Source organism: Panthera tigris, chromosome C2 (genome assembly GCF_018350195.1).
Source record: "Panthera tigris isolate Pti1 chromosome C2, P.tigris_Pti1_mat1.1, whole genome shotgun sequence".
NCBI lineage: Eukaryota > Metazoa > Chordata > Mammalia > Carnivora > Felidae > Panthera > Panthera tigris.
The window spans coordinates 121,840,866-121,860,805 of record NC_056668.1 but is presented as its reverse complement, the minus strand read 5'-3'; the positions used below and the strand labels follow the sequence as shown (position 1 = coordinate 121,860,805).

The 19,940-nt window shown below is 48.1% G+C and overlaps 1 protein-coding gene across 2 annotated transcripts in view; it reads left to right on the top strand.

The window, feature by feature from the left end:
- The window catches only part of CLSTN2 (calsyntenin 2), a 398,662-nt gene that overhangs the window by 265,748 nt on the left and 112,974 nt on the right, over positions 1–19,940 (top strand). For both annotated transcript variants that reach the window (XM_042998727.1, XM_042998728.1), the window contains one exon: positions 1,933–2,082. In XM_042998727.1, the coding sequence (XP_042854661.1) occupies positions 1,933–2,082 (150 nt within the window). The remainder of the gene's footprint in view (positions 1–1,932; positions 2,083–19,940) is intronic.

The window sequence follows — 19,940 nt, the reverse complement described above, 5'->3', positions numbered from 1 at the left end:
AGGATGTGCGGTTGCCGCAGACTGGGCCAGGGATTGCCGCCTGTGTGTTTATTTGTCTACCACGGTCAATAGCGTTTGGTCTGCTTAATGTCACACGGCTTGTAAACCCTGAGCCTTCCTCTTCCGAGAGGCGTATCTTTTGAGAGCCATTTAACCATAAGGAAAAGGAAGGTTAAAACTTTTTTGTTCAAAATTCAATTTGATGCTGCTGCAACATCGTTCTTGCGGTTATTTTGCAATGCTTCCACCTGCAAGAAATCCTCCCCCGTGAGCACTATAACCACAAGCTAGTTTGCTAACAGAGCCCACAGGGAACATCACCAACCCAACACCTAGCCGCCCCAGTCCTGGGGGGCCCTGAGCTGAGACTGAAGCCAAAAGGTGGGGGGGGGGGGGTAGTGAGAGGGATTCTGAACACCAGGCACGAGGCCAAAAATATATCAAACCCATTTTTATTCAGAGATTTTTGAACGGCTTTGTTAAACTAAATTTTACTTCAAATCAGTGGCTGCGGGTACATTTTTAGAAACGGTCTGGAGCTGACGGTGGAATAAAAGATCCTAGTTCTTGGTCCAGTGTCTCAGATGCTGGACTCTCACAGGAGAAGCCCTGCTCAGGGCCTGGTACTGAGGACCGTTTCACTGGTATTAGGTGATGAGTGCACCAGCTCTTCGGATCTTTAAAACATGTGACTTTCGTAATTCCCCAGAGGCTGAGTCATGTAGTCCCTGTTGCCTCCACTCACATGAGCCATAGACATCAGTTGAAATGGAAGAAAGCTCATTAGGAATTTTTCCCTTAGTTTTGATGAAATATAAAAATATACCTGAGTCAGCCATTAGCACATTGGTTTGTTTTTAAGTTTCCATTTTCTTTCTTTTTTTTTTAATTTATTTTTGAGACAGAGCATGAGCAGGGGAGGGGCAGAGAGAGAGACACACAGAATCTGAAGCAGGGTCCAGGCTCTGAGCTGTCAGCACAGAGCCCGACGTGGGGCTCGAACTCACGGACTGTGAGATCATGACCTGAGCTGAAGTCGGACGCTTAACCGACTGAGCCACCCAGGTGCCCCTAAGTTTCCATTTTCTTAATTTCACTTCTGCTAAAGGATAATGATAACACTGGAGTTCTAATTTGCTGTCAGCTCCACTATCAGAAAAAAAAGCAAGAATGAAATTCTTCTTCACAAAGGAAGACTTCACTCTCTCGGAATCCAAAAATGAGAAGTGTTCAATGCACACTGGGCTTTTATTCATCCCTTAGAAGCAAAACTGTATTTCAGCAAAAATAATCAATTAGAATTTTGCTCATTAATTATCAAATATTTATTTCTGAATTATAATACCAAACCCACAGGAGCAAAAACACACACAAGGCCCAGAAAAATGGTGTGGTCTCTTTTGGAGAAGAGAAATGTCTTTGCCACCAGGGCAAGGAATCTGTTATTCTGTGTAGCTTTCAGAAGAGAGGTCACACGTTTTCTTATTGATTTTACTTCCTATTTGGTAGCAAAATAATGTGAGAAGAGGCAGTGAACATTTCTGGCGACGAGCCCAGATGTTAAAAAATATGTGCCAGGACATTTCTGAATCCCATCTTTTTCCCAGAGATTTCATGGCAGATGAGCCTTGGTGCCCTTCATCATCAGGGACACAAGCACACGGGCACACTCTAGGAGGGACTTTTCTGACAACCCATGACTAACGAATCCACCAGTTGGGTTCCAGATATGTGCTTGGAATCTCCTAGTAGTCCTTTCCCACAGCTGAGGTGGCTCCAGCCAGTGGTTCCTGGCAATCTGCCACCAACGCACAAGCAAGGAAAGGGGTCATTCCATGCCAGTGAAGGTTAGCGGAGTAGAGAAGGGATTTTAAAGAACGGCAGTGTGGTTAACTTGATCCCAAACCATTTTGAATATCCCTGCATCCTCAGGCAACATCAGAAATACCGAGAAGCTGAGCTATGACAAGCAACGCCAGTACGAGATCCTGGTGACCGCCTACGACTGTGGACAGAAGCCCGCCGCTCAGGACACGCTGGTGCAGGTGGACGTGAAGCCAGTTTGCAAGCCTGGCTGGCAAGGTGGGCCATCTCTTGTTGATGCTGTTGAGCGGAGGCAGCTTGGCCTGGTGCAGAGAAGGTGCTAGACCTATCCTGAAAGCCAATACAACCTATAACTAGAGGAATTTCTTACATGCAGTCACTCTGCTGCAAGAAATAAAGTAGCTTGTTTATTCTTACAACTCCTGGGTGATCTATTATCCTCATTTTACAGTTGAGAATGTCCAAGGCAACTTGTCTCATATCGTGTGCCCTGTTTGTCCAGCTCACCCTTTCTAAAATCTCATGACACTTTTGAATCGATAGTAATTATACCACCGTGTTCGGGAGAAAGTGCCAGCAAGCCTATTCGCTTTATCTAAGGGAGTGAGTTGAGCCAGTGTGTGTCAAGTTTGAATCATCACTCAGTACCTGGGGAAGGTTGTCATGTTCTTTGGGCTAGCACAGAAGGTAGGTACACAAGCAGAGGTTGGAGTCCCAGAATCTAGCCTCTAGATTAAGGAGTTTCTCAAGTGTTGGCTCCGGGAATGGAGAAACAATGGCCTTAGATATAGGTGGATTTTTGCCCCAGTTTAGCTGTTTGGGTATGCAAAGATGGAGCAAAGGTTCAGGTTACCCTTAGATGACAGAGGTTTATCACTGACCTCAAGGGAAGTAAGGAACGCAAGGCCATGTGCATAGATGGAGCTCGCCGAGAATTGGATGGCTTATAGAATAACAATACCTCTAGTGGTGGCACCAATATTCCAGTGGCCGGGCAGGGATGCTGGACGTATCTCTGGGCCACCATTTTGGTTGGTCACTGGCTTCTGTTTCTGCTTCCTGTGCTGTTGCTGCTACAGGTACCACTCATTCATAACTTTGGGTACTTCTTGGAGTCCTGCTTTGCGGCTTTTGTCTACTGTTTTCTCCACGTGTCTTTAAGCTTCAGAGCCCCTGTTATATTCTACCTGTTTCTCTCCCTCTTTCTCTTCCTCTCCGTATATTTCATTCTTAAATTCCGCTTGAGAGGATGTCATTAGCTATGGTAATCATCCGTATTTCTATCGGACAGACTGATGCCACAATACCATAGAGGTCACTGGTCAGACTTTGAACAGGCGCCTATTAGTCAAGCAATTCATTCTCATGGTACACTGCAAGGACCCCTGAGGACCCATCTGGGGTCACTCCCCTCAGAAGGCAGCTCTCAAAAGGCTCCTCCCCTGTGCAACTTTATCTCCTTTACTCTTTCAACTAGAAAAAAATGGGAGGCGGTAATTAAACCCACCTCTGGAGAGAGCCAGAGTCGTTTGCCTTTAAACAAAGTAGAGAAGATGAAATGCCAATAGAGGAGTCACGGGTAAGACAGATGCGACAGAAAGAACAAAGTAGATCCACCTATTTTGGATCAAGCAAAAGACAGAGAAAAAGGAACAAGCCAGAGTGGGAAACTATGTGTCACCAACCTCAGGGAGCCTGGGCTCTGGTTGGTATAATTCACTAAACCCTAAGGGACCTGAGGGCAGGATTCTGTCTCTCTTGTTCACCACTGAATTTCTCAGACTTAGCACATATCTGACCCCAATGATAGGTGCTCAAGAAACAGCCATCGAATGAATGAATGAATGAAAAGCTATTTGAGTAAAGAAGAACTCAGCTTGTTTTATTTTAACGTATAAGGACTAACCCAGTGAAAGTCTAGCTTTTGAAAAGAAAGCCTGGAAAGAATATAAAAGCTTTCTAAGCAGGGAACATGCTCATAATGGGATTTTCAGTGGGGAGAGTAAAACACAAAGCGGTATCTGGAAAAAGATCCCAATGTTTTGTGTCTTTGACAAATGAGACACCTACAGATTTGGGATTACATTTTTGTACCTATATTTAAATGCCATTTCCTAAAAGCGTTTGTACTTGCTTCAGTGTTAAACGTATGCACAGAAAATCATGTTAATAATGTTGGGCTCCATGTGTGCAGAATGTGTGGGACACCTATCCTGCTAGTGCCCAATGCTATTTGTAGCCAGACTGTGAGCTCCTGGAGGCAGAGGTCACGCCCATTCGCTGTGTCTCCGGTGCTCAGCACAGGGCCGGGCACAAGGCAGGTGGTTGGCCAGTGCTGCACGGATGAATGGATGGTACACGGAAATGTACCTTTCTGTGGAATAAAGGAAACAGGGACACAGCGACTCCCTGCATCCCTTCACTGTGTCCGGCAAAGCCATTTAAGCATGTGTAACCTCAGACTCAACTACCTTACGGTGGCTTCTCTGCCCATGTTAGCCAGCCTTTGGTGGCAGAAGCTGACACTGGATTCTGCACCGTGTCCCTCCTCCCTCCAGCTTAGCTCCGGTAAAAGCCACTAGGTCTCTCTCCCCAGCCGTCATCCCAGTAGGTTCTCAGATCATAGCAGGTCACCCAGCTTCTCCGATGTGTGTTAGCAGTGCTCAGACTTCTTTCCGGCTACTCCCATCCCAGCCCCCAGACCTGGAGAGCAATCTTCTCTCCTTCCGGAAGGCTGGTCCACTTTATTCCTCCACTTGGGCAGCCCTCACCTCCAGCTGACCCACCTTGGGGCCGATCCTCTCTTCTACGCCAGGTCAGGGCTGCTGCCTTGTAGCTGGATAGCCCTTTCTCCAGTGAAGAGTATACCTACCACCACTGGCCCCTAGTGGTGGGACCAGTCTACTCCCCTCTCCCAGCTTTGCAGAGCAAACTGGAGTAAGCCAATGTTTACAGGTTTTCTTTTTTTAACCACGGGGTAAGCAGGCTGCCCCTCACTTGAGGGGTTGTCAGGTCCCTAGGGGAAAGGGCTGGCTCTTCTTAAAGTGGGTGTGGGGTGAAGCCAGCCCTGTATAGAATGGGAGAGGAGCACAGAGAGGGGAGGCCTTTCAGGGCACCAGTGAATAGTGTAAGGAAGCCAATCTGGCTTGCATAGGTGGTTGGGACTGTGGGGAGGTGGGAAGCAAGATTGGAGAGGTCAGGGGTAGGGTATGGCTGGCAGTCAAGGTTTTGAATGCCGGGGTCAGGAGCTGCAATGAACCCAAGCCCCTCAGAGCCAGCCGTGAGTGAGAGGTCTGCAGGTATGTGCCAGGGGTGATTACCCAGGAGAACAGAGGCTCTTCCCTAAGCTGATTTCCCACAAACAACAAGAGTCACCAAGCAAACACAGTTTGGCAGTTCAAATTCTTGTACCTGTTTTTAGTCATTTCCCTCCAGGCAGGAGCGGGCTGCAGCCCAGTGAAAGCAATCCATCATGCTCAGGAACCTCCTGTCTCCCAGGAGCACTCCCAGTCAGCACCATCAGCTTCTCCCAGAAGCTGTCCTGAAGGAGTAAGGGACCCTGCTCACAGCTGGAGCCTTCCCTTCCTTCCCAGGCCAATGAGGGACTGCTCTCAGACTCCCGCGGTGCCCCAGGACATGGCCCCAGTTTTCCATCACAACAACCCCTTCCAGGAGTGTGGGGCTGCAGCTTCCCAGCATGCTGCTGGCCCTACCCAGCTGTGCACAAGGACATCGCAGACCCTGACTCTTCTGCCACCTGCCTTATACACCTTGACCAAGACATTGTCTGCTCGGGCTATGGTTTTCCGTTCTCCATCTTTTTTCTATGGCTGTGTCTTGTCTTCCCAGAAACAGTATGAGTTCTATCCTCTCTGCTGGGATTCTGAGATTCTCTTCTGAGATTCTGAATAGGTAGTAGGGGTCAGCTCACTCTATGGGGGTAGGTGGAGCTTTACCCAAGGGAGTGCCACTCCCATTCTCAGCTGCCCAGAGAAGAAGTTGGTCCTCCAAGGACCAACTAGACCTGTGCGAGTGGAATAAAGAACCAAATCTCCATGTTTTGTCCCGAGCTTGGAGACCTCATGTATCCCTATAGTAGCCCTTACTCATGGAGGTAGAAGATTCTATTAAGAAGCAGGAAAAAAGGTGCCCCTGCAGTAGCCTACAGAAGCCTAAAGGCTGGCTTGTGCCCTGCCTCTCATGCCAGACTTTTGCAGTCTTCTTGGTGTCTGTTTCCCTCTTGCCAAGCCATTACACGTGCCCAAGGCTGGGCCTATGTGGGCACTGAGGACTTTGGGAAGAATCCACATCTGTTCATGGATCAGAGCGAACAGAGGATATAGTGCCCTCAGAGGCCATAGGGATGATAGTGGCAATGGACCCAGTGGGAGCTGCTCCTGTGGACCCCTCCTTCCAGGGGCCACAGAATGTGTCTTAGAGGATCATTTGTAATTTGGTTGCTGATTTGGGTTTTGTTTGTTTGTTTAGTTGTTACATTATGTGGAGAAACACATCCCCTCTTTATGCCTTCTTTCGTTGTTCTTTATAATCTCTTAGCCCATCTTTTTCTATGTTGCAAGATGAAAACATTGTCTTCATAACACTTATTTAGTGTATTTTTCCTTTTATTATCGCAAGTCAGATTTTGTGTCTGTTACCTGCTCCTGCCAGTAGAGAAGCAGAGTTCAGTATTTCAAGTCCCTTTATGCAAAACAGTTGCCCTCTGGAGAGAGTCACGGCAGACTTCCCTGGTGGCCCTTCCCCATTTCTTGCCCAGATGTGCAGCCATTCTGAATTGTTCATGTGCCAGACCAAGTTTCCAGACTCCAGCCCCCGCAGGACCCCCTCTCTCCTTGCCCCCGTCATCGCTGAGCACAAGCCCAGGGTGGTCAGCCACCCCTCGCCCCGCACCAGTTCAACCAGCACTGTCAGTTCCTAGACCTCCTCTCACGGGCCCAATTCCTGGTCCCTTCACCTTCACAATAAGCTGCCCTATTTCATATGGAGAGAAAAAAAGATGCAGCCGCATAACAAGCCACTTTTTCTCTGCTCTTTGGGCTTGACTATTTCCCTAGGTACATCAGATGGTCTCAGTGTTTCTGCCATTCCACAAATCAGGCCTTGGTCAGGAAGAAAGGTGGTATCTGATAGAGTAGGGCTTCTGGCACCCACATGCGCACAGGAGCACCTGGGAGCCAGGGTACATTGCAGATCCTGACTTCTTCAGTCTGGGCGCTTCTGGATGTAGCTGGTCCACGGCCTTCACACTGAACAAGAAAGAAGGTCGCACAGAAAAGATTTATGAACACACAGAGTACGTCTAGGACTTCCGTGTTGGAAGGACCGCAGCACGAAAGCTGCTGGTTGAGATGAATTATCCCTTAGTTATTTGCATTGTGAGAGTTGACACACACACTACTCAGGGGGAGACATTGCCGAGTGAATTCATTCACCCTTTACTGAGGCCCGCTGTGTGCTGAAGGCCAGGGATACAGAGACAGACACGACGTACCAGGACCTGTAGTGCAGAAGGAGATGAGGGCAAGGAAGTACTGAGGACAAAAGGTCTGGTGGAGGTGGCTTTGGGGACACAGAAGAGAGACACTTAACCTTGCAGGGGTCCTGGGGAGATGTGCCTGGGCCAAATCTTGAAGGATAATAGTTTCAGCATAGAGAAGAGTGTTCCACACTAGGGAGCAGAGGTCAGGAAGGTGGGAAGGAGCATGGTGTGGCTGGGGCATGGGGGGAGGAGGCTGGATGGGCCTATGGGGACCAGGTCACGAAGGCAGGGCCTCCTGTGTTACCTCAAAAGCACTGGGGAGCCTAGAGGCTTTCATGACCCTGTGTGGTGAGAGGGATCTGGGGGGGAAAGAAGGACTTCTTGGTCAACCACATAGATGCAGAGACTGGTCAGGAAGGAACCAGCTGAAAAGGATGATTTGTCCTGAGAACACTTTTAAATGGGTCACTTCTGGAAAAGTACCTAAAATCATGTATTTCTTCAAAAGCCAATCCAAAGTACTGGACAGCAAAGGAAGTTAGATTTGCAGTCAAAGCCCATGAGAGCCCACAGGCAAGGGGATGAGGTTGGCAGCCAAGCACGTCTGAGGTTGACTGCTGCTAAGTCTTGTCAAGTATATGTCCCTGTCCCCCTGCAGCCATCCATTTGCCCATCACGCTGCCAAGGAGAAAAAACCCCAGGCCCCAGGGGTCAGCTGGCTTCACCCTGCTCCTTCCAAAATCAGATCAATTATTGGTCAAGTACACAGAAGAGCTGGCTTAGGTTTTACTACATGAAAGGCATTGATTTCAAATCTTAGGGTGATAAGCCCAGAAGGCACCCACATTTGCCTAGAGACAGGCAAGGCTCAGAAGGTGAAACTGTGTCCATCTGAAGCTTGCATGATGGTGCTTCCCTTAATGCAGGCTGACGTACGAGGGCATTGCCAGAATGGCAGAAGAAAGGTTGGCTCCTTGCCCTCAGTCCTGGCCTTCACAGTACTGCCAGTGTGTCCAGTATGCCACCATTCGGGTACCAACTTTTTTGTTCTAAAGGATAACTCCCAGCTTAAAATGTAAATGTCTCTTGGAAGAATCACTATGAACCCAGTGGTCAGCAAAGTATAGCCTGCAAGCCAAATCTAGTTGACCACCTGTTCTTGTACTACTGTGAGTCAGAAAATGGTTTGTGCACCTTAAATCACTGGAAAAAATCAAAGACGAATCATACTTTGGGCCACATGAAATTCACATTTTAGTGCCTATAAATAAAGCTTTATTGGCATCCTGCCATGCTTGTCCATTTCATATCATCTCATGGCTGCTCTTGTACTCTAACAGCAGAGCTGAGCAGTTTCAACAGAGACCAGATGGTCCTCCAAGCCTAAATGTTTACTTTCTGGCCCTTTACAGAGAATACTTGGTGACACCTGCATGGAGCTATTATCTTCCATAGACACCTTAGTGAGAAGTAATTTATTGGAGCGCCTTGGACAGCCTAGAAAGAATGGAACACCAAATAGACACATTAAGACAGAAGAAAAGGAACATGGAAGTCCAAAAAGTCCTCTGTGTTGCTGCACAGAGGACAGGAACAACCCTGTGAGATATGCAATTCTAGCCCACTTTACAGATAAGGAAAACTTAGGGTTAAGAACGTTTGAGTGACCTTGCTCAATACCTCACAGCTGATAAATGGCATAGATAGAATTCAAAGTTATAACTGCCTATCTCAGAGAATTACTGAAGTGGCAGGAGAAGAAGGCTAGAACAAGGAGGTTGGGAGTTTCCAAAGGGGCACGTTACTAGCTCTAAAATGGCATCTCAGGAGATTGTTCAGAAGAGAAGCCACCTGAGTACCCTCAGGCAACACATTTCACCTCTCCATCACCTTATCTACAAAAAGGCGATGAGACTTAGCTTGAAAGGGTAGCTCCAGTTCAATGAAGCACTGTACATGTGGCACCTAAGGGGTCCCCTGACATTCATTGTGCCCTCTCCTTGCCCTGCCCAACGCATCCATCTTTCCTGGATTGATGCTGGTCTGGTGCACCAGTGCCTTAAATGACAGCTCATGTGAAAATAAACCCACACTTGCAGACTGTCCATCTCTCAGATACTTTTTGCCTGAACCTGAAGTTGCTTCTGGTGATCACATGGGCCAGAGAAACACAATGTGAGCCTGAGACATAAGTGAAACTTCAAACCCAAAGATGGCGGACCCAAGCACAGCAACTCACACCAGAGTAGGGAAGGCTACCTTCCCCTGTAAGAGAACCAAACATGAAAATTACCCACCTTCCACCCTTCCATTCACCAGTACCTGGCTTTATTTGACGTTCATCCCCAGGGGCTCTGCTCTTTCATCCCATAGGTGTTCTCCACCTTCAGGCTTCTCCTATCCTCTTGACTTTCCCCTTTGTCATATCATCTACTCTCCCTGTGTCCCTATTCTCTACAGTCACCCCCTTCCCCTTATTCCTTAGATATCCATCCTCTGAACCCTCCCCAAGGCTGAGGAAGGTGATGGGGTCTGGGGGTGCAGGACTCAGGAACAAACTAGTGACGACAGAGCTGAGTGAGAGTGAAAAGGGCTCAGGCCAACCCTTAGCCCTGTCGTGATTGGCCATAGCCTTTGCTGAAGCCACTGCCCTGTCTGAGCCTGGGTTTCCTCAGCTGTTAGTGGAGAATCATAACCCTTGGCCTAATCATCTAGCAGGATTGTAAGGAGGCCCAAAGAGGTCCTATGTTTGGAAGTGCTTTATAAAACTTAGATTACCATGCAAATAATGTTATGACTAAAATTAGTAAGATAGGTACCATCATATAAGTGGATACATGTGCCTGTGTGTGCACGCACACACACACACACACACACACACACATACACACACACACACACACACGGAAATTTATAGAATTGAGTAAGGCTGTGTGTCTTGAGCTTTGCAGTCTTGATTTTAGAGCTTTAGATTGGACCAAAGGGAGACAGTGGGGTGGGGTGTGTGGAAAAAGCACAGTCTGGGGGGCTGGGCACATAGGCCTCAGTCCCTCCTCAGCTCTAACCCATGCTGCATCCTCAGGAAAGTCACTCCTGCCTGGTTCAGCTTGCCTACATAGAAACGGACAATAATGCCTTCTCCTGAGGGCCAGAAGCAAGCCTGCCTGTGGAACACTGTGCTCTTAACCACACACATGGGGGCTCAATGAACAGCAGCTCTTTTAGTTCCCTTTATGCTGTTTTTTTTTTTAAGTTACAATGGAGCATTTTCTTCCCAAATAATTGGAAAAGCCATCACTGAAGCCCAATTCCACTGACTCCGGCAGAGTGACCTCGGGGCAGCTGCACCTTGGGTCCGCTCAGATCTGCCAGGAGAGCATCCGAGCTCCTGACAGAGGGCCTCCAGGGGCACTCCTCCGTGAATAACGACCTGTTTTGACATCACTGACACAGCCGATCATTATGGTGCAACAAATGGCTTCTGTACACGATGCTGATTTACCTACTCGGTGGCGTCTTAATGTGCTTAAAGACCTGCTGGGGAAGCTCATCTGCTCGAGCCTGTTTTTACCTGGCTCCCCTGTGCCTCCATGTGAACATGAGTGGAAATGGGCTTGGGAAGTTTCTGGGTCTAATCGTCTCAGCCCTGGTGGGGAGGGGGTGCAGGCAGACCGCATTTGTCCCAAACAGAGTTCAATGAGCGTAACGGTCACCAGTGAGTAAGCATTTAATCTTTGCCAAACCCTGTCTAACAGGGATGTGTGTACTGTCCCATTTACTCCTCAGTATATACCCTGAAAGCTGTTTTTTTCCCTTTTGGCAGATGAGAACATTGAGGTTAAGACACTGGCCTTAACTAGTTATATCTAGGACCTACATCAATCTCAGTCCCATCTGTCTGTAGACACAGATCTCCTGTCTTCTCATCTACAATGTGTCTCCAAGCAAAGGAGAATGCTGACCACCTTTTGAGACCATTGAAGGCTATTTTGAGAAAAATTTTGTAGTTAGAATCCTTCCCTCGTGTTGTGAGAAAAATGTGTAATTGGACATCGGGGCAGCCTTGAGCGAGGACTGTGGCTTGTGGAATGGTGTAGGGGAGGTATCACTCTTGCCACACGAGCCCACCTCTGGGACCTGCCTGCATCCAGAGTAGTGAGGCCACCTCTCAGCCTTCTTAGATGACTCCTTGGGGACCAGACTACCGAGGATATGGGGCTTACCCAAGGACACACAGATGCTGAGAGGGAGAACAGTGGATGGTATTGGGTTTTCTGACTTAGAACCATATGCTCTACCCCATCTCTTTGTAGACACGGGTCTGGCCTGGAACCACACGCGATCAGCCTCTTCCACTGATAGTTCTTTTAAGTTTTTGCAGCCTGCTAGAATTGCTCCCTGCAGGGAGTCATCAGAGGGCGGGGCTTCAGAGGGATGGCTGTGAAGCCAGAAAGAGCAGAGTTCAAATCCAGGCTCTACCATGCCCTCAGCTCAGGGCCATTAGGGGAGCCATGTAACCTCTCTGAACCTTCAGATGTGGCGTCTGCAAAATGAGGCTCTTGTACCTGTCTCAGAGGGTTGTCATGAGGTAGACCTGTGGCCGGCCACAGGAATGGGTCCATGGTACCAGTGAGGAGGATGAAGGAAGAGAAGAAAGAGAAGCTACTATAGTGGGTTTAGGAGTCGGGCCAGCCTCTTGGCATCATTTTCTGACCGTGTAACCTTCGGCAGGTCTTTTGACATCTTAGCCTCAGCTCTCTCATCAGTGAAATGCCCCTCCTATGACTCCCTTCCTCACATGGATGCCAGGTGGACTGGGCTTTGTGAGAAGCCCAGCACAAAGACCATTGAATGGTGGTTTTCTTCCAGCTCCCTGCATCCCTGAGTGGGAGGACAGACCTAGCCAGCCTGGGCACCAGTGTCACCACCTGCGTGCCCGCCAGACACTTGGGTTCTAGTGCTAAATGTGAACTATGGTAAGCTGCCTACCTCTCCTTGCCACACTTGTCCTCACCTCTAAAGTGGGCAGGAACAGTGTCCTCTTCTCCCCTCATCCACTTCACATGGTACTTGGTAGATAGAGTGACCACATGTAGTTATGAGTCTTCCCTGGTCTGCCAGGGCGGCCCTGGAGTCACATTGTTGAGCATATCATGTCCCTTCAGATGTCATTACAGGGTTTGGGAGCGTTGACCCTCTATAACCATGCAGAGAGCCAGCCATGGTCCTGGCACAACAGAGAAGCTCTCAAAACTTCCACTCCACTCATGGAACTCCACTCAGGGTCAACTCTGTGCCAGGCGGATGGTGAGCCCCTAGGGACTGTGAGCTGGAGCAGTGGGGTGAGGGCAAGCAGGTGGACAGGTCAGGAAGAGATCAATCCCATACAGGGAAGTCAGAGCAGTCGCCAGGGGACCCAGGGGCTAGGAAAGCAGAGAGCTGGGGTGCCTAATCCTTTAGAAAGGCTTCCCAGGGAAGGTGACAAGAGGCTGAGACCTGAGGTGTCAGTGCAGGTCTCCAGGTGCACTGAGGGTGTGGGGAAAGAGGCAGTAGTGGAAGGGGCAGGGAGGAGTATCCCCAGGACAGCTTGGTGCTTACAAGCTGCACTTACTTTAGGCCTTATGCACTGTCGTGCATCATAAAGCCTCACCACCCCCTCCGCAGCTGCATAATATTCCTTCACAGAAGGTCAGATGTGCTTGTCTGTGTCCTTGCAGTTAGATAGGGTGCAGTGTGATTGACTTTAGCTTGGCTCCATTTTCCTTTTTTGTGCACCAGTAAAGCTCTCTGTGCAAAAGTCTTTGCATTTTGAATCGCTTTCTCGGGAGTATGTCACCTGGGCCCAAGTACATGGGCATTTCCTGGCCTGAGATATGTTTTGCCAAGCACCAGTCCAATCATTTGTGATGGCCTGTGCAGCCCCGCAGTAGCATGAGTGACAGCCCTCCCCACCTTCACGCACACGCACTCCTGGGCTTCCGGTGTGTGTGACCAACTCTGCAGATGTGTACTGTATTTTCTGAAGAGACGATAATTCGGTTCCAATTTTAGAATGCCGTTCGGTGAAATGAAAAGTCCTCCGGGACTGTAATATCACCCAGAGTCACAGTCTTTTTATTTAAAAAATAAAAAAGTTTTGCGACCGTGTACAAGTGATCTGTAGATTAAGGGGATCTATATCGCCGGAGCAGGAAAAGTATACAGAGGACATCTTTACAAAAAGGCTGAAAATGTGTGCGTGAACAAAACTATAATCCTGCACTGCAGAAGCTTTTCAAAGCCATAAAACTAAAGATTCTTGAAGAATAGCTACTCCATCTTGCACCAATAATACATTTGTCCCAAGATAAGAAAATTGCCTGGAAAATGCTCATGTTTATTGGACATAAGAGAGAAGAGTTTCTATAAATCCAAGAGAAAGTACCCTGGTTGGTTGAGTTAATGATTTCCCCCTTGGGAGAATTATCCTTCAGAAAAGCTGCTCTTGAATTGCTTGGTTTCTACACCTTTCTAGCATCAATTCTGCCTGCTGTGTTTCTGTTTGGGAGTTGAGAGGCATGTGAGTTGAGAATCTTTGGAGACGAAGGAGTTGGGAAGAAAGTAGCAGCCAAGCTTTGGGTGGGAGTCCTGGTTGCTGAACACCACAGGGTTCACTTCAATGGCAGCACCAGCTGCTCCCCAACACCCCCAGGGAGCTTGGAGCCAGGGCGAAGGGGGACCACACAGCTTTAAAGAGGTGGTGCCCAATACTAGCAAGCTCAGAGGCCTTTTGGGGAACGGAGGCACTGACACTGGCATCAGAGAGCCACACAGAAGAGAATGGGTCCCCTCACAACACGTGGCTGGCCAGGGGCTAGCTGCACTGGGGCGCGGTGTCCAGGGGCTTGCGCCAGGCATGGGAGCAGAGGAAAGCCCAAAGGCTGTGTGCAGATCCGGGGGCCCTGGAGAAGCGGCACACACAGAGTGGATCCGAGCCTCTTCAGTTCACAGAGGCTGGAGCAAGCAGGAGAATCCACAAGGAATGCATCAAGGAGAAAGTCTGACCAAAGCAGGACGGCCAAAGGAATTCCCCGAGCCCCAGAAAGACAGGTGCCTTTCACGAAACATCCTCGCCAGTCCATTTCCCAAATATTCAGTGAGAGGCTACCGTGGTCCAGGAAGTGTACCAGGTACTGGAGATTTTAAAACTAAACAGATATAGACCCTGCTCTCGTGGAACTTCTGATGGGGTAGCAGGGGATAGAGAGTTGCAGACAAAAAACAATTACAGAAATAAATGACTAGTTTATTCTCCTGGTCAAAGCCACTTGCATGGCTAAGTCCCAAATCACTGGGAGGAGGGCATGGTCAGGAGTAATCATCCAATGTGCACAACCAGAAGTGGCTTTCTCCCCACTGAGAGCCCTGGGTCCCACATTCATGGTTCTTCTGGGACTAGAACCTGTGCTTTGCCCTGCAGAAGGTAGAGAAAGAAAAGACAGCTTGTTCTGAACTCATTTGGTATGTTGTCCTACCTTACTGGGTCAGGTTCCAGGCAGTAGACAGGTCTCCCTTTGGGCGTCCTGCGTGGGGGGCAGAAATCCTTTCTCAGCCCCTTGCTGGCTGTTGGGGCATGAATGCAGTGGGAGGAGGAACAGGAGTTCATTGCCCATATTGTTTGGGCTAGTGGCTTCCAAGTCTGTCTGTGCAACCCAGTCACTTAGGGGGATGGTTAAAATGACAGATTCCAGACCCTTGTCCTCAAAACCTTCCACTGGAATCTCCTAAGGTGGGACCCAGGTATTAGTGTCTTCAGAAGATGTTTCTAGTGATTCTTCTGAGGCTAGCCCTGATCTTGCGCCTGTCTACAGACGATAATTTGGGGAACACAGTGTGAATCCCACATAGATGATGTGCATTGCAAACTCTGAATTGGGGAGGAGAGAATGTGGTCCAGCCTGGGGCAATCATGGAGGACTTCCTAGAAGAGGAACTGCTTGTATTGCAGTTAGGCAGCAGTGACCAGTGTAGATTAGAAAGACAAAGAGAGTGAGATAGGAAATTGTCATAGTGATTGGTCCCGGTGAGAAGACATGATGGCCTTAAACTAGAGTGGAGAGACCTTGATCTTGGTAGCCATCTAAAATTCAGAAGCAGGAAGCCTTAATGGCCCTTTGCATGTGGAGGGTAAAATGTTACAATGCTCTGAAGTACTTCCTTCTAGATATAAAGCCTTTGGAAGTAAGTTTTAGGAAACTGTTAAAATAGGGTATAATCTAGAAGCATGCTTCTTAAATCATCTGCGGTGAAGAACCAGGGTTTTTTTTTTCCCCAATCACTTGTGGACCAGAACTTTATAAAAATATAATGGAAACAAATTTCTGGGGAAATGAAATAAACAGTGAAGACATTCAAACTCTAAACCCAAATTTTATTTTTATTAGATTCAACAAACATAAACTTCCTCTGCCAAATTGCTAGAAAAGTTTCTAAATGCTTACTGCTGATTTCTCAACTGACGTCATGACAGACATAACAAGCAGTTCAGGGACCATACCAGTCTGCAGACCACAGTAGCATTGTTCTGGCAACATGGCCTTGCCCTCACCCTCCACAAAATCTAAAATGGTTTGGATCATCTTTCCAATTTAGTCTGCTCAGCAAGCCTCCCTCCATGGTCCTTGCCTAATGGCATGGTTTCTCCTGGTTGACACTGACAGGCTGGGAAGAGGGTATGATAGAAGCTGCTGGCTGCAGCCAGAAGCTGTTGGGCAGAAAGCTGTCTACAGTTTGCCAGGTGTTCCCAGAGTAAGGCCTGAAAGTGTTTATGTACATGACTCTGAGATCACCCTGGTGAAGATGTGAGGGTTTTCTCAGGCCAACGAGTCACAGTGTGAATTTGAGACAAAATTAAAACCCCTCTGCCATCAGGAAACCAGAGAGAACTTCATAGGCAGGACACAATTTGAGGACAAATTTCTATTTCATTTGGCATTTATTGTGATGTCACAAGGGTGAGGGAGGTATTAAAAGGGTTGAAAATACATGAAGTTTTCCAGAGCTGGAGCCATATGTCAATGCACTTTCATCATTATATACACTTGCCCTCAGACACTCACATTCAGGCTGGGGTGTGTGCCTGCACACATATGGACACACACATACACACAGCAGACACATCTCGAATTTTTCCACTTTAATGACTGGCAGTCTGTCATTTGGGGGCTGGCTGGGGGCTGGGTGGATGATAGGCAAGGTGTGCAGTCTTACATGGTCAGCAACAAGGGTTCCCTGAATCCATAGGATTGCCTTCCTCACCTCTGACAGGGAAATCGGAGTGTGTGTGTGTGTGTGTGTGTGTGTGTGTGTGCATGCGTGTGTTGGTTTCCATATACCTAATCACTCATTACTGAGCACCTGTTATGGGCCAGGCACTGCAGTGATGTATAGGTTATGCTCCAGAGCAGGAATGGGCCAGAAACAAATAAGTAAATAATTCTCCAGAGGGGAGGACAGGCAGGGATTATGTGGAAGTGGGTTGCTGGTCATCAAGGTGAGGCAGAGAAGGCCCTACAAAGTCATGAGTGAGTTGAAGCCTGGAGGCAGAGGAGGACCAGCCACAGGAAGGGCAGGAATTGAACACCCAGGCAGAGGCAAAGCCTTGAGGCTTAACCCGGGATATGGGTGGGCACAGCGGTGTTTTTCCCCTCCCGTGTTCTCTTTTATAGTTAATTAAGATATCTCTTTTTAGTAAGAATTAAAAGGTAATAAAATGATCTGACTTTGTGAAAGTAAAATATAGTAAATGGAAAGGGGTCAGTAGTAAAGGAAGAGAGAGGATTCCTTATATTTGTAATTGAGTTCAGAGAGTTTGTGTTTTTGTTTCTTTGTAAATTGTGCCTGTGTAATTGTTTTTAATTGGAGAAGAGAAAGCCACGTAATTTAATGCCTGTTAAATTGTGTAGGGGCCTGTTCTATGTCGGGCACAGGGCTAAGTGGTTTGCATTTATTTTTTTAAAAAAATTTATTTTTAACGTTTATTTATTTTTGAGACAGAGAGAGAGAGACAGAGCATGAACGGGGGAGGGGCAGAGAGAGAGGGAGACACAGAATCGGAAGCAGGTTCCAGGCTCTGGGCCATCTGCCCAGAGCCCGACGCGGGGCTTGAACTCACGGACTGCGAGATCGTGACCTGAGCTGAAATCGGACGCTTAACCGACTGAGCCACCCAGGCGCCCCAGTGGTTTGCATTTATTATCTGACACAAACCCTATCAAGAGCTCTGCTTTAGGTGAGCATATAACCAGTGTCTGCCTGCTCAGGCAGAGAGGGAGATGACCGGCCCACCGTATGTGGTACCAAGTGGGAGACCCAGGATTCACACTTAGGTCTGACCCCAAGGCCCGGGTTCCTCCTTTTAGGGTGGATAACAACAATCCCCATTCTGCAGATGAAGAAACTGAGGCTCTGAAAGGTTAAGGAACATGCCCAAGGCTATTTAGCTGAAAGGCAGGACCAGTTACATAATTTGTGGGTCCCAGATGAAAATAAAAATGGAGGGCCTCTTGTGTGAAAATTATTTAGAATTTCAAGACAGGGACAGCAGAGCATTAAAGCAAGTACAAGGCGGGGTGCCTGGGTAGCTCAGTCGGTTAAGCGTCCAACTCTTGGTTTTGGCTCAGGTCATGATCTCACAGTTCATGAGTTCAAGCCCCACGTCAGGCTTTGGGCTGGCAGTGCTGAGCCTGTTTGGGATTCACTCTCCCCCTCTTTCTGTGTCCCTCCCCTGCTCACTCTCTGTTTCTCTTTCTAAATAAATAAATAAACCTAAAAGAATTAAAAAATAAAGCAAGCACAAGGCCCTTCTCAGCACGAAGCTAGTCTTAGAGCCAGGATTGGATGTCCCTCCTCACTGATTCCTCACCTCCTCCTGTCTCCTTCCAGCTGAATGTCCCTCCCCATAGTTACAGACCTATAGCAGCAGTTCAGGAAATGTAACAAGAAAAAGAATTCAGAAAAGCAAGGAATTCTTTCTGGGGTTTGGCTTTGGAGTCAGGTGGGCCTGGCACAAGTCCTGAGTCTCCCACCTGTATTGTCTCACTTAATCTTCACGACATCCCCAGGAGATGTGGTTGTAATCTCCCCTCATTTTACTTGAGGAAATTGAGGCAGAGTATCTGGCCCAGCGTGCAATAGCTGGTTAACAGAGGAGGGTCTCACACTCTGTTGTCTAAGTGTCATCACGGCCCTACCCAAAGCCAGGCAAGGGCACAGAAGAACTCACCCCCAGGAGCCATGTGGGGAGAGGGGAGAGAAGGTGAGTCTCAGAAGTCAGCTTTTGTTACCATTTTACAAAGGCCTTGGAAGAATCTTTTTTTTTTTTTTTCATTTTTTAACTTTTTTTTTTCATTTTTTCCCATTTTTTTATACATATAATTTATTGTCAAATTGGTTTCCATACAACACCCAGTGCTCATCCCAACAGGTGCCCTCCTCAGTGCCCATCACCCACTTTCCCCTCTCCCCCACCCCCCAACAACCCTCAGTTTGTTCTCAGTATTACCTACTCTACAGAAGATCCCTACCGGCTCAGCACTCAGTGGGCCCCAAAGTTCTGGCCCATGTGACACTACGCCCCCTGGAGGACACCCCATGACTTACACAGGTCTGACACTTTGAGTCATGGCTAGGCTGCTGAGCTGTAGATTGGGGTGGTGGGTACCATCTAAATAGCCTCCTTCCATCTAAATAGCCTCCTTTGGCCTTGAGAAGCCCCAAGGCCATGGTGGAGACATCCTGGGATTCTATTCTGCTTTCTGGCATTCCCCCTCCTTCTGCAGTTCTGCATTAACCATGCCTTTATTGTCTATATTCTGATGTTTTGATAACTGGGGTCCTGCTGACCCTGGAGGGACTCCCCATCAGGGCTAGCCAATTCCTAGATATAGGAAACAACTTACCCTTTTGCTTTTCAAATGCAGACCAACCAATCCAGGACCCATACTCCCCCAATCACCCTCTTTATTGGGCTCTCATACCCTGTGCCACCATCTATCACCATCTATCTGCCCTAACCTCCCCAAGGCCAGTAGCAGACAACAAAGGACAGCCCCTGTATACCAGAAGCTGCTGAAATTACACAAACTAGAATTTTGGGCAGTCTTTTTTTTTTAATTTTTTTTATTTTTGAGAGAGAGAGAGACAGAGCATGAGTGGGGGAGGAGCAGAGAGAGAGGGAGACACAGAATCACAAGCAGGCTCCAGACTCTGAGCTTCAGCACAGAGCCCGACGCAGGGCTCGAACCCACGAACCGTGAGATCATGACCTGAGCCGAAGTCAGACGCTTAACCCACTGAGCCACCCGCTTTATAAGACTGAATTTTTGGCATTCTTAAACCTGGTTACCATGCTTTGCCCATTCCTTCCCTTGGAAACCACAATAAAGGCCCATGCCCACAGTTTTCCCCCTCCTCTGCCTCCCGACTGACCGCATTGCTTCTCCCCATGCCCTCAGTGACTTGGCATAGCCCCACTCCTTGGGATCTGTGAGTGTAACAAACGATCTGTTCAATGGAACAGCATCCTGATCTGTTCGCCTTACCTTACTTAAATAAATAAAATCTATATTAAAACAAA